General features: G+C 41.5%; 1 protein-coding gene and 1 long non-coding RNA gene across 2 annotated transcripts in view; one reads left to right on the top strand and one right to left on the bottom strand.

Annotated features, from left to right (window-relative positions):
• MOB2 (MOB kinase activator 2) overlaps positions 1–13,847 on the bottom strand; it is a 131,275-nt gene extending 117,428 nt beyond the window's left edge. The window contains exon 1 of the mRNA XM_021403457.1: positions 13,631–13,847. Within this exon, the coding sequence (XP_021259132.1) occupies positions 13,631–13,647 (17 nt within the window). The 5' untranslated portion in view covers positions 13,648–13,847. The remainder of the gene's footprint in view (positions 1–13,630) is intronic.
• LOC110401912 lies at positions 3,039–7,471 on the top strand. The gene is made up of 2 exons (XR_002440682.1): positions 3,039–5,241; positions 7,413–7,471. It is a non-coding gene; the product is annotated as an uncharacterized LOC110401912 (long non-coding RNA).

Below are 14,107 nucleotides of genomic sequence, written 5' to 3'. Positions count from 1 at the left end.
AAACAGGCATTAGAAATAAGCACTATGAGCATTTTAAAAGATAGTTTTAATTTTAGTCCCTCTGTAAAGACTAGATTTTTATCAAGTATTTCAACTTCCTGTAAGTTGTAAGAAGACTGCAAGTAGAAGAGACTAACCTTTACTGTGCCATTAAGTAAATACATTCTGGATATCTACCGCCGCATCACAGCACCATGCATAATACAAAACCATAGCCTAGCAAGCCCAATATTCAATTTCTGACGATGTACAACACCAGAGTGATTCAGAAGGCTCCATAAATCTCTCAGAACACAGCTAATTGCCAACTATGTATCACAAGAGAAATCTTTTCTCAGCTCTAAGTGCGCAGCTTTGATGCATGGACTAAAACCAATATTATCCTAGCTAGTACAACTGCTGATACTCTTGCTAATATGGTTAATCTTTACAGAATTGTTGTATTTAACCTCAGTGAATTACACAGTTTAAAACCTGCAGCGTAACCATACGTTGTGCACACTAATTCTTCCTATTAGTGTTCCCACCTTCTATTGTTATGCAAGACATCAAAAATGTTTATTGTCCAAGTACACTAGCTAGTGCCTTGTAAAAGCCACTTGTGCCTTGATTCTCCCTTTATTTTTGAGCTTGCTGTTGCTTTTCCACATGATGAAGCACAACAAGTATTTATTTGAAACCTAAAGTTAAAGTTCTTCTCAATTTGATTCTGTAACAAGAGCATATTGGAGAACTCATTCTTCCTTCAAATGCCTGAGATAGCGCCTGCTCTGACAGTCACGTAGTCATTTTACTCCTAGACCCCAAAAACACAGTGCAGAAAAGCAAATCCAAAATGAGAATAAAAAATATTAACAGTTTCATGTTTCTGGCTGGCTGTCACTTCAAAATAATATTTGTTTTAGCAACCTCCAGTTAACAAGTAGCTCGTGACTCTACAATAACCATTGTCCTCCTTGGAGATTAGACTTTCTGGACAGGTTTCTCACAATATTTTTGCTTCATGTCCTGTGCACTCCACCCACTTCACAAGTCTCCAAGGATCTTAGAGAAACAAGCAATGGGGATAATTCCTGTAAGCAGCCACATTATTACTTTCAGTGAGAATGTGGATTCATTTGGATTAGTAGTTTTCACAGCTGTTTTTTTTTTTTTTTTGCATAGAGAAAAGTGCATGTAATTGGGCATATACTACCAAAAGAGCAAGGGGACAGACTCAGACATATTGAGATCCTTACCTTGGCACCAACCTTCCGTAACAATGCAGTATTTTGCACCTAACACCAAAGCTAGGATGCATGATTCTTACTATTTTAGCTAGCACAGTCCCTACCTATTTAATTTTTTGGTAAGTGTTTGTCCTGCAAAGCAGCAAAACTGCTTCTGACAAGTTCTTTGCAATACCAGGCAAAGTATTTTTGGGAATACCAATACAGGAAGAAAGCTGACTCACCCAGCTGGTGATGAAGGTCTCTGACGAGCGTTCCACAGCCAGAAAGCAGCCTTCATCCAGGAGACGTTCTCCCCTCACAGGCTAGCCCTTAAATGAGCCCAGGTTCCACCCTTCCTCACAGGTGGGATGCACAGGGGAATTGTTTGCACCTGCACTTCCTGGGCCAGCCACCCCCTTCATCAGGTGCTTCATCATCAGGTCAGGCCTCAACCTAACAGCTCCCTACAGCACGCAATACCAAGCAGGTGAAATTAACTCTCTCTCTAGCTGCTAGTAAAACTGCGTACTATTTAAGGAAAGAGTAAGATTTAGGGTAGCAAGTAAGAAAATTAAGAGGAATAGAGAAAATAAATAAGGGATCTTCACATTTCACTTTGCTAGGAACAAAAATTTCTGGGTGGGTTTGGTTTGCACAGGTAGTCCGGTTCCTTCATAACAATAGCCTTCAACATCCTCCAAGTCTCACGTACTTTTCCACAGTTCATTTAACAGATAAGTAGTTTGACTTCTGGAGTATTTGATCAACCTAATAAAAAAAGTTACTAAATTCTAGTTTCAAAGAAGTGGCAGAGGACACAGTCTAGCACAAAGTTGCACATTTCAGCCCACTCACATTTTCTTTTCTATCACCCTACCAAACCAAGCCCTCCTGAAAACAGATTCACTCCCAGTGAGGCACTGCACTGTCCACAAAGGCTGTGCTGATTTGGTAGCTAGGTGCCCTCAAGTTCAAGTCTCACATAATTTAAAAAGACATCTGTATTCCTCTGTTCTTCTTCACTTGAGACTGATCACTGATATCTTTATCTGAATTGCATGCATTGATTTTTGGCATGACTAGCACTAGAACCTTTGCCTGTAAAGTGACAAACTGAAGCCACATCCACACCTTAACATAAAAGTGTGCTAAGTCCACAATTAGATAAATATGTCACATACAAGCCATGGACGAGAACTGTTGGCATAGGGATTAAAGTGAAGGCAGTGAAGTTCACAGCCACAGGCAATTAAAAGTCACAACAGATACCTTTTGCAGAGAGCATACTGTGGCATACTAGTAACACACTGCAAGCATCCATTTGCAAAATAAGCACCTGTGACGCATCATGACACAGACATCTATCTAGATGAGTGATAAAATGTTCCTATAGGTCAGTGATCCAGGTATGAACTGGAATTGCCAGGATCCAAATCCTTCGTGCTACAGTTCAATTGGAGGTAACTGTTCTACGTAAGGTGCTGCTGTTCTCAGTACTTTCATAAAACTATCAAGGCCTTTGTAATACTGGGAAATAATAATTATTTATTATAACCAAGAAATGATGATATACATACTAGCAAGGCTGCATTATATGAACAAGCACTTCCCTTCTTCCTACAGTTGCTGCTTCTTTGCTCAAATTATATTTGCTCACTCTAAGAAAAAATGCTGTTCTCAACACTGTGGACCACTACTCTGGTGATATGTCCCATGCACTCCCAGGTTTCCTTTCAAAAATTTATTCATTTTAAACTCTGCTTAGAAAAACATTCGTGCAAAAAGTTTAAGTTACAAGAATGAATTTGAACTGTATGTTTTAAAACACATTAAAACCATCACAAAAGTTGTTATTCAGAGCTCTGAGTAACAACTTTTGTGATGGTTTTAATGTGTTTTAAAACACATTAAAAGCAACCTTCATGTTAGCTTACTCTGCTATGTCCAAAGAAATACTTAACATCCTTTTGTTTCACATTTCTGGCTTGCCTCAGAAATACTGAGGATAGCTAGCACACTCTATACAAGTAAAAGCAATGTGTTGAAATGAGCCTGACTATTATAAAGATAGATCCTTCTCAATAGATTTTAGTCAACTGGAAAATGGAAGTACCCATTTTTCAAAATAGGATGTATGAACATGACAATTCAATAGATCTGCTGTTCAGTATTGTTTCTTATTCTATTTACTTAAGAAAAAAAACCCTACACTTCTGCTGAAAAACCAAGCCAGCAAGTAATTTTGCCCTGAAAGGTAGAGGTTATACTGCCTGCATTTCGTGAACTGCAGAAAAATACTTCTCCATTAACATGATGATTAATGCCAAGTATTCCTAACCAGCTAGCTTAATAAGCTTTCACTCCACCTCCAACCAAGATGAACACCATTTAAACAAGAATCCTGATTCCCTTAACAACGATGAAGAAAAGCAGGCCTGTGAATATATAAATAATATTTTGCCCACCTGGAAGGTTAGACCACATACAGCAACACCTGCATTTTAGTAGACGACCAGGCATTTCCTGCCTGAAACACAAGCCTGAAAAACACTTACAGGCTCTTTAAAAACATTAACAAGAACAACCTTCTACTGCAATGTAAAAGCTGGAAGGTTGTTCTTCTATAAAAAAAAATTAACTAAGCACACCATCTATGATCTTTAAGCTAAATACTTAGCTGCATTTGACAAGCAATAGCACAGACAGTCCCTTTTTCAAAAAGGAGTTCCCATCGTGGTTTACACCACCAGCTCAAGCCTCAACAGGTTCAAGTGACTCGGACAAGTACAACCACATTCAGCAGGGTAGGGCAAGAGAGAAAACCTCACTGCAGACATGCTGGGGCTCTTCGAACGCAAACCACCAAATTCGGCATTCTGAATAGTAGCTGTAAACCAAAGCAAAAAACTGTTATGTCAGACAACACAGTAAACACTTATCATACATCTAGAAAGAAACAGTAATACATGAAATGTCAGAGTGGCCTTCAAAAATTGCTCATAACCCATAGCGCCACAATAATCAAATGAGAAAGGGGTAGAATAAGGACAAATACTACTAGATGTCCATCCAGAAGAGGAATACTGCGCAGAAACAGCACTCCTTAATGTCTGAAAATCCAATAGCACAGCGACATCCAGCAGACCCTCGATCTTGCAAGATTAAGACTACAGCTGAGCAGAACTAAACAGCGACCATTAGACTTTAGTATCATTTTCACTGTTTCTTCTGTTCACCTTCTACTAGTTGGATTCCTTTCAAACTTTGAAAATCAGCTTGATGCTACTTTAAAAAACAACACTACACTATCTTGTTACAACAAAATGGAGACGCAGAAGAGACTATTAAGTATGCCAGAGCTGCACATTAGCACACACACCACAAAGAGAAAATATAGATTAAGAAAGCATGGCTTGCAGAACAAAAGAAAAACCTTATTCCCTCCAATATTTTGTTATCTGAGGATCTGGGTACCCTAAACCAGAACCTGCAAGTTCTCCAATCTCTTCTCTTTTTCTCCTCTGCTTGAAGAAATTCAGATAACCTGACTAGTGGCAAGATCGGTGTCCATCTATGGCTTTTTGAATGTAGGCTAGTCAAGTTTTTTTTTTTTAAAAAGAAAAGATGCCATTTCCTTGCTAATAAGCAGGTGAGATTTACACAGCCAACATGCAGTTTTAGTTTAATGTAGTTTTGCTCAAGAGTCTATTAACATAAACAAGAGATATAGGTCTGCCCTAAAGCTTTTTCTTCCTTCTCCAAGTACATCTGTTGCCCTAACAAGTTATTAACCCTCTATCCTCTTATAACCACTGGAAAGCAGTCACACTAGCACTCTGTAAGACATGGCAATTATGACGGTTAAAGACTGGAGTTCCAGAAACACCTACCTACCCTCATATAGAAGACTGACTGAAAAGAAAGCTACTTATAATTTATCAGACCTGACTCAAACTTGAAACCACAGAGTTAACCCTGTAACCTGAGCCAGAGTAGTCTCATCCTCAAAGCAGACACAAAACACCTTGTGGTAAGAAAAAAAAACTCTATCCAGTTTTGTATAACCTGTTAAGATATAGTCTATGTACCCAGTCTTCCCTGAACAACTCCCTGCTGTTTTAAGAAGCACCATACAAAAGAAAGGTGGTCTGTAAGTTATGAAATTTTACAGTAAATGAGCATTAAGGTTGGGAAATTAAGCAGTTAAAAAAAACACACTCAGTCTCAAAGTTGCCTCCACACGACCTGTTTCACACAAGTGCTGTAGTTCATGTTCAAACACCAGGAAATTTCCCAGGTCACAGTGCCAACTGTTCTTATGTTTCAGTGTAGAGAAGGAACAGCTACAATACACTCAATGAACACTGATGATAAAAGCATTTGACACACACCTTTCTAGCCTGTACAGTGGAAGAGAAATGCATGCAGATACATTCTAAAGAGCTTGAGTTACTGTGCCTGGATCATTTTGACTTTGCTCTAACCACCAAAGATGGTTGCTAGAGAACACAGTTTTCTGCAAGCTAATATTTTAGCTTAATGGGTTTACTCTGAATGTTCAGAGTAAAAAAGAAATTTTATCTATCACAGATATCCCTGTCTTGGTTCCAGTTTAATTTCTGACATTCTTCAAGGCCTTGACAAAATACATCTTGGTTCTCTCTCTCCTTTTTTTTTGTTTTTAAAAACACACACACATTAAACGCTCATGCTGACCCTCTCTCCAGTTGTAAATAGAGCTTTGTGGATTGGGTGAAGAACTTGCACCCTGACCAGTTTCAGTGAAAACTGCTGGGTTTTTTTCCCCTCCAAATGCTAAAATAATAGTACTGCTATTCAGCCATTTACAGTTGCACTCAGCACTATAACTCAGAAATTGAATTATTTTAAATTATTGCACATAGCCTGAGAAGCAGGGAAGTTCCTAGAGTGCAACTTTTTGAAATACTGAAGCAGTCAGACATGAAACCGTTCTTTCCTGGGCAATCTCACTGATGTAGCAATATTCAGTAATATCATAAACATCATGATTGCAAAAATGAATAAAATAATTCATTATGAAGTTTACTGCACTGAAGGATGCAGGCAGAATTTCTGCTGCTGTTGCAGAATAAGATCAGTGGAAAAACTACTAAGGAGGGCATTTAGAAACTGAACTCATAAAGGATATCTCACAACCTTACCACCATTTCTAGAAGGCCCAAATGCATTAAAAGCAATGCACGAGATTACTTCAGTAGCATTTCACTAGCAGAGACCCACATTAAAATTCTTTAATAGGCCAGCAATGATTGCAGAATATACAGATCTGACAATACCGAGTTCAAACTTGTATACACAGCTATCTAAAAACTGCAGTCTCTTGTTCATTTTACTCTTTCAAGTATGCTTGCTCTGGGCCCACATCCAGTAGATCTAACAGATGGAAACTGCCAGTGAAATATGGCAATGCTATATAGGCCATAATGCAAAACAAGGCTTCCTACCTTGAATCAAATTGCTGGATTCAGCCAGGCACCCAAAATTCCATTACCTTCACATTCACATCATGGGAGAGCCAGCACGTTTCTCACGTAAATGAAAGCTGATTTAAAGTAAATTATCAATTCTGGATTTTACGTAAATATCCAGTTCACTATATTTATAATTTAGTCATAAACTAAATGTAACAAACTCAGACAGGAACTCCAGAGCTTTGACTTCAATGTCTGCTCCAAGATACCAGTCTAGTCAGAGCATCTCATATTTTCACATTCTGCAGTTTCTCCACACAGTTCAAGTAGAATACATCATCAGAAAAATCACTAATTATTTACAGAATAATTACCACCAGTAATCATATTATTTCACGATAGCATTCAATTGATTTAAACCCTTGCTGCTGCAGAAAAGTATCCTTCCTCCTCCTAAAGCTTTGTGTTCCCACCGGCTCCCAAGAGCTATTTGCATCACTCATATGGCTACACAACCATGCTATGGGAACTCATTTAGCTAAAAACTAATCAGGAGAAGAAAAATGGGAAGGGAAAACACAGATTAGTTTTCAGCCAGATGAGGATCTTTAACCTACCAGCCTTCACAAATAACGATACCAGCATAACAGCTGAGAATGCATGCAGGTGTACATTAGAAAGAGCTATTGCTTCCCTTTTTGAACATTCAACTCTGTTACTAAGGAAATTATTGTTTATTTTAATTTAGGATCCTTCCGATGGATATATTCTCCTTCCCCTTAAATAAAATCCTTGCTGGAAAAAGAATGCTCTCATAGAACCAAACCAAGATTCACGTATGCTGTACTAACCAAAGGCAAGTAACTGCCTAACTGATACTTTAGTAAACCACAGAACTTGTAACAAGCTTCTAAATGCAGGGTTTCTTTGGTATTTTTGCCAACAAATGCAAGAAATTGATAACTAATCATGCCAGGACACCTCCAAGAAATGGCTTTTGCAGTTATCTTTTGGTATTTGTTTTGCTATAGGGCAGAAAAGTAACAACAGCACACTCAGTACTGCACTCAAATCCCTTCAGAACCAGAGAGGCAGAAGAGTACAACTGAAAAGTTAAAACTGCTCTGGTCCATCACTAATGCCTCTTGTCCAGCACTGATTCCTCTTCTACAACTATAAGAGTTTCCAGGGACATCAAACAAATAGCATCTTTCCACCATTATATGTAAACTACGTGAATATCACAAGTTAATATTTGAGATATTCTTTCACCCGTGGATGATGTTATACCAGTTGTTTTGACGACTAACCTCTGGCTCATGTCTGGTGAAAGTATGGGAAATAATATTGAAGTCTCACTGGTAAGCAGTGATCTGAGTGCAAACGGCTCACAGACAGACCTAGACTTATCTGGGAAGAACAATTAGGGACCCACAAGTAATGATGTCACACCTATAAACAGGAATAGGTAAGGAATGTGCAAACATTTCCTGCACAATGTGACTGGATGTGTCTGTTTTACTGGTTAATTTTACTGAAAATAACTTGCTACAAGTTATTTTCAGCTCCTTCAAAGCAGGGAAAACAACCCACAAAGCCAAGAATTTGCAGGGAACGCAAAACAGGGGAAACACCTGTCATGAGGTCAGTTAAAAAGCAGAATGGATATACACGGTTCAGCTGTGATAGGTGGGAGGCTGCAGAAGGGCTCCTAGGGGGAGGTCTGCCTTATAAAGACAGGAGACTTCCTTCACTGGAGAGGACTGAAGGGGGAAAGCATTCTTTATGGTTACAGCAGCTGAAGAACTTCCAGCATTTTTCCTTTTTATAGGAAGACTTGCTATAATTAGGAAGTTTCAAGCATTACTTAGAATGAAAATTATTAGCTACCTTGACATACAAAGGCTTGTTAGATACAGACAGCAGTACTCTTCTCGGTTCAACTGCATTATATAGCAGACAAACCAAGAGCTAAATAAACAGCATAATTTCTCTCTGTTCCCACTATAAGATGCATTCCTTACAATTAATACATCCCATTCAAAAGCAACAAAGATTCAGCCTAACAGCTGTAAATTAGCATATTGGATTTTTTACTGACTCAGAACTGGAACACTGTGTTTTTCACCTCCAGTCCTCAGCTGTTTTAGCTCAATGCTAGGACTTCTATGTACAACAATATTGCTCATATTTCACCAGAGGATATCGTGAACTGGACGGTACTTTGAAGACACTGACATAAATGCAGTACGGAAGCCAGCAAAAACAGCAATACGTGTTGCTTTTCTAATATCCTTCAGAATCATTGCTGGGACACAGAAGACCTGGTAGATTTGTTTTAGTGCCTTGACACTTACAGCTAAGGCCTTCTGCACTAGACAAATCTACCAGTACGTAGACCGAAAGAAGGCCTCTTGCACTGCTTGTTAAAAATCATTAGCACGGTATATATTCTAAAGGACTGAATATGAATGCAAGTTACTTTCTGACTATGTGTCTTGGTCAAACGAAGACTATACAAAACAGTATATTATACATTGAACTTCCAGTGGATTAACTGACATGACAAACTTGCAAGTATGAAGGCTGATACATTGGATAAGATGGTTTTCAGTTTACAGCTGCATCCACTTGCTCTATGGCAGCAGACCATAGAGCACCTGAGCAGACTGAAGATGTCTATGCCCTCTTCAGGCACAAATTTTTTGCGTCTTTTTTCTTCCATCTGTATTATTCTCATCTTTCTAGGCCATTGATTTCCTACAACCCTCAAAGCTGAAGATATGGGAGCAGTTTGGCCAGGATATAAGAAAAAGATAGCTTTCAATCATTTTCAAGCTCTTCTTTCATGTCACCAGGGCAACGTAAGAAAGAACAGATAATTGAGCAGTGAATGGTATGACAATATGGGTAGCTGCGACAGTACGTGTAGCAAGGGTTGCAACTCACACTAAAGACAGGATGAATCCCTATCGCACACAGCCCCTTCCCTTCTATACCACTCCCGACTAAGCATGGGAGAGGGAGCTGTGAGTCTTTGTCAAGTCACTGCTTACTCTGATCCTGGAATAACACCATCCTCTGATGCAGAGGGAATGGTAATATACATTCAACATTAAAGAATCTTCACTGAAGAGATTACAGGCAGCATTTCACTTCTTGAGGATGCTTAAGTTCTCTTGTGCTCAGAGTAATTTGAGCAAGAATGGATCAGGAAAGACATTCATTTTTTTTTTTGAAACAGAAGCAAAGGAAATAGTTACAGATGACTCTCCCCTCCTGCCCTTCGTTCACTAGTAGTCCCTGTTTATAGGGCCAGTCTATATGCTAAAGGCTTTTCCAGTTGCCTGTACAAAGCTCTCCACTCATTCCCACAGGAGAAACTCTTTTCCAGTTCAAGATGCATCTACAGACATGCTTTGACATCACAGCTGCATTCAACTCTGTTCTCATGGTTCCAGTTATAGTACAGGTGTAACTCAAAATAATGTCTTTGGTTTAACAGGTAATTGTTGGGTTTTTGTTTTGTTTTTAAAAAAGGGGGGGAAGCGTAGAAGAGAAAAAATATGTTATGTAACAGCTTATAAGAAATTACAGTACATAATCCTCCTTTGATTAGAATAATTTGTTATAGAATCAGACATCACAGTTAGATATTCAAAAATAACTGATACCATATCAGGATTATTGTATGACTAAAACATTCTATTCCTTTGCAATTATGAATTATAAAACCAAATTAAAGAGTAACCTTCATAACTGAATAAACAATGCCCATCCTTGTTGCTACTTTGAACTCCATAAACGGATCAATGCGATTTGTAACACAAAAGTTTGGAATCTCTTTCAAAATGCAATGTAGAGCTCTGTCAGCAACCAGTGAGCAAAGCATTTATGCAATACTCATCTCCAGTGTGAACTGCATTGAAAATATTTTCTGTGTACAACAAAAAAGTTTTTAAAATATATTTTAAGAGCACTGAAAAGACCTTTCACAAATATCATTATTAAAGCCATGCTCAGGAGAAAGGTAAAAGATGCTAACCAGACAGGGAAAAGACTTCAGGTTTATTTTAATGCTAAACTGAGATCTTATCGTAATGTGCCAACAGCCCGTTTTGTTCAGCTTTCTTCCCTACAACTTAACTGTATTTTAAAGCACTTGTCCAAACAGAAAACAGCACCCAGAGAAGTTTCGCTGTGTGACCACGTAAGCCTATAACTGCTTGTTAATCCGTAATAAATTCACTATTGTTTATAAGCTTCAGCTTCCGTTCTTGTACATTAAGCACTCTGAGGCGATCAGAGACACTTGGGCTGCTGCTCTTTGTGGTATGATTAGAACTTACCCTTCCCCCACACTCCAGAACATGAGAGGAGGGGAGGACCAGTAAGGAATAAAGCAGATCTCACTCTAAATCTTCTACAGGATAAACACGACACAAGCTTGAAGGGTAGAGATCTAGAACAGAAGCAACTCATTATTGCTGCCTAGTTTAACACCCTTGCACTTGAAGATTAATATCTCGGTAGTACGAAGTTAAAATACGGACAGCGTTTCTTATAGTGAACATTAGGAAAACACAACTGATAACACAACAGGTTCTTGTGAACAAGCACATGAAAAATTGCACATGCAAGCCAACACTTTACTCAAACAGTATGGAGTAAGAAAGACCAAGGTACTTTAATTAGTGATAATACTCATTTAGCAAAGAGCAATTGTCACCAAGAGGGACAACACCAAGACAGAGACCAACACAATTTGCACTCTTAAGGCACAACAAGCAGTGGACGCACTATCCGAGAGGTTACTGGGCACAATTTGTTTTCCTGCTATTTCTATAGCCCTTCCCTCTGCACATAAGAGACCGGAACCGCCGAAGTTTTCACTGGAGAAAGGCTGAGTGAGCAACATTACTCAGACTTCTGTGGAGACAGAAAAACGTCCTCACTTTCTTCCTCAATAAACAGCAAGAAGGATGTTTTCATTTACACTTCATTGCTAACAGCAGGAATAATGTAGGCAGCTTAAGAAAATGTCCATCAAGCCTCCCTCTCCTTTTCTCTTCAAAACATCAATGCCCTCCATTCCTGCAGCACCACGTCTCCCATCCCCTAAAAAAATCCACAAACAGAACTCACAAAGATTTAAGAAGAGCACTGGTGGGACAATAGTGGGTTTGGTCAGGCAAGAAACATATCAGGAAATAGCTGAGGAGGAGTACACAATGTACAAGTGACTCAGGATCCATTCTCACTACAATGGGAAAACAGGCAAGCCGTCTTCCAACACAAATCCACATACTTGGAAAAGAAATAAAAAGTACAGCAGGAATACCAAACTTTTCATAGCAGCTTTAAAAAGTCTAAAATACTTTCCCATGAGAAAATTGATATTTTAACATACTAACAGTTTGGCTAAACTCTGTAAAGCAGAAAAGAATCAAAACAATGTCATTTGCACAAAGTAAGTACCAGTGCATAACTGAGCCATTTTGTGTCATCCAGACATCTTACCAAGTATTGGGTTTGACTTTTAATTGTAGCACAGCTCTGACACTTCAGCTTCTACTGAGAAAATAAAAACAGGCCACCTGTGCTGTGCGGTTGGTATGACAAAATATCAAAACCAGCTTGTCATTCACACTAATATTTTCACTGAGAGCATATCAACATAGTGTAGATCAGAGGGCTGCAAAACAAGTATTGTGGTATATGGCATACAGACATATCGTTTCACACATCTCCAGTACTGCACTTCTGCTGCTCAGCCTGCTGGAGGACAACCCCACTCCAGAGATATTCAGCATTCATCTCCATCAGACCGAGGGGCCAAGCTTGCCGTCAAGCAGAGCTGGCATTGACAGCTGCTTTGAGAGTTTTCACATCTGGTTTGAAGATAATTAACAAGTGCCATACTTCCAAGAGCTCTTTTGAAGAGTTCTGCTGCAGATCAGAGGCAACACAGGCACACGCACATACAGGCCTTCCTAACAGGTCAAATCTAGCAACTGTGACAAAATAGGTTTTCACATTGTATTTCTAGGCACATCGCATAACCAAGCTGACTAAGATGGCTTTCAGGCAAAGGATTAAATCACTGTAAAAAGAAAAAAAAGGATCTACAGGCAGCAGAAATCACTGGAAGTCTAGTTTAGCTGAAGCATAAACCTACTGCTCATGTGATTTGGAAGCAGAATTATTCACAGTTCACCTAAGCACAGGTCACGAGCACAACTCATGCAAGCGGTAACCAAACGTGCTCCTTTCAGATGCTGCCAGTGTATCAGGGCACTCCCATCGGCAGCATCACGCTCTCCCGGACTGAGGTTCTCAAACCTAAAACCAGCAGCAGAGTGCTACCTTCTGTCTCCGTGCAATTAACGCTATTAAGCCCGGGCTACCCGAGCCCCCCGGCGTGGCTCTCGTTTGGCTTAATCTCTGCCGAGCTCTCCTCTTCCTCCCCGCAGAAAGCCACTTACGTTTTGGCAAGCCTTTGAGCTGAAAGCGACGTCGCGCTGCGGCGGTGTCAGCCCCGCGCTCAGCCGGCAGGAAGCACGGCGCCCCGCGACACCCGCCCTTCCCACGGCCAAAAAAGGAACGCAAAGTTACTTCTCCCAACGGCGGCGGCGGCGGCTGAGTACTCCGCACCTCTTCCTCCCCTCCGGCCCGGCGGGTTACACCCAGCGGCGCTGCCCTGCGCTCGGTCCGCCTGCACCGAGCTCCTTCCCCGGGGCCACGGCGGGATGCAACGCCGCCCGTCCGAACGGCCGATCCGTCCCTCGCGGCACCCGCCCGTCAGGTGCCTCCCGCGGCGCGCGCCCAACGGCCGCCCCAACGGCTCGCCCTCGCGCCCCCCGGCTCGCGGCCGCCTCTGCCCGCACCTGCGGCGCGCGCGGCGGCGGGTGAAAGCGGCCGGCCGCTCCCCGAGGGGACGGGGAGAAGAGAGGGGGCCCTACTCACCCCATAAGCCAGTCCATGGCTGGGTCCCGCCGCTCCGGGTGGCTCCCGCGGCCGCCGCGTCCTTCTCACCGCCCGCTCATGAGGTCCCGACGGGCCCCGCCCCAGCGGCTGGCTGCCGGCCCGACGGGCGCTGCCCGGCTGCGGCTCCGCTCGCGAGGCGGCCGGGTCCCTCACTCTGACACTCGCGCACTCCGGCGGCCGGAAGTAAACACACGGCGCTCGCCCCGCCCCCCACGGCCGCCAACCCGGAAGTGTCCCGTTCCCCCCCGCACTGTTCCTGGCCGCCGCCCGGGGCACGCTGGGAAATGTAGTGCGGGGTCTTTCTGTGGGTTGTCAATGACTCTGATTGAGAGGAGAAATCCCTTCCATTCTAAACGTCGAAGTGGGTTGCTCCCAGAGCCACAGCCATTTACTGATGTGTACTAAAGCGGAAGTATGACCTCCTTCTCACCGATTGCCCCGGTCTTTGGTGGAGCT

The sequence above is a fragment of the Numida meleagris genome, chromosome 6 (genome assembly GCF_002078875.1).
Source record: "Numida meleagris isolate 19003 breed g44 Domestic line chromosome 6, NumMel1.0, whole genome shotgun sequence".
Classification (NCBI taxonomy): Eukaryota; Metazoa; Chordata; class Aves; order Galliformes; family Numididae; genus Numida; species Numida meleagris.
Note: the sequence above shows the minus strand (reverse complement) of the source record. Positions and strands in the feature narration are given on the sequence as shown.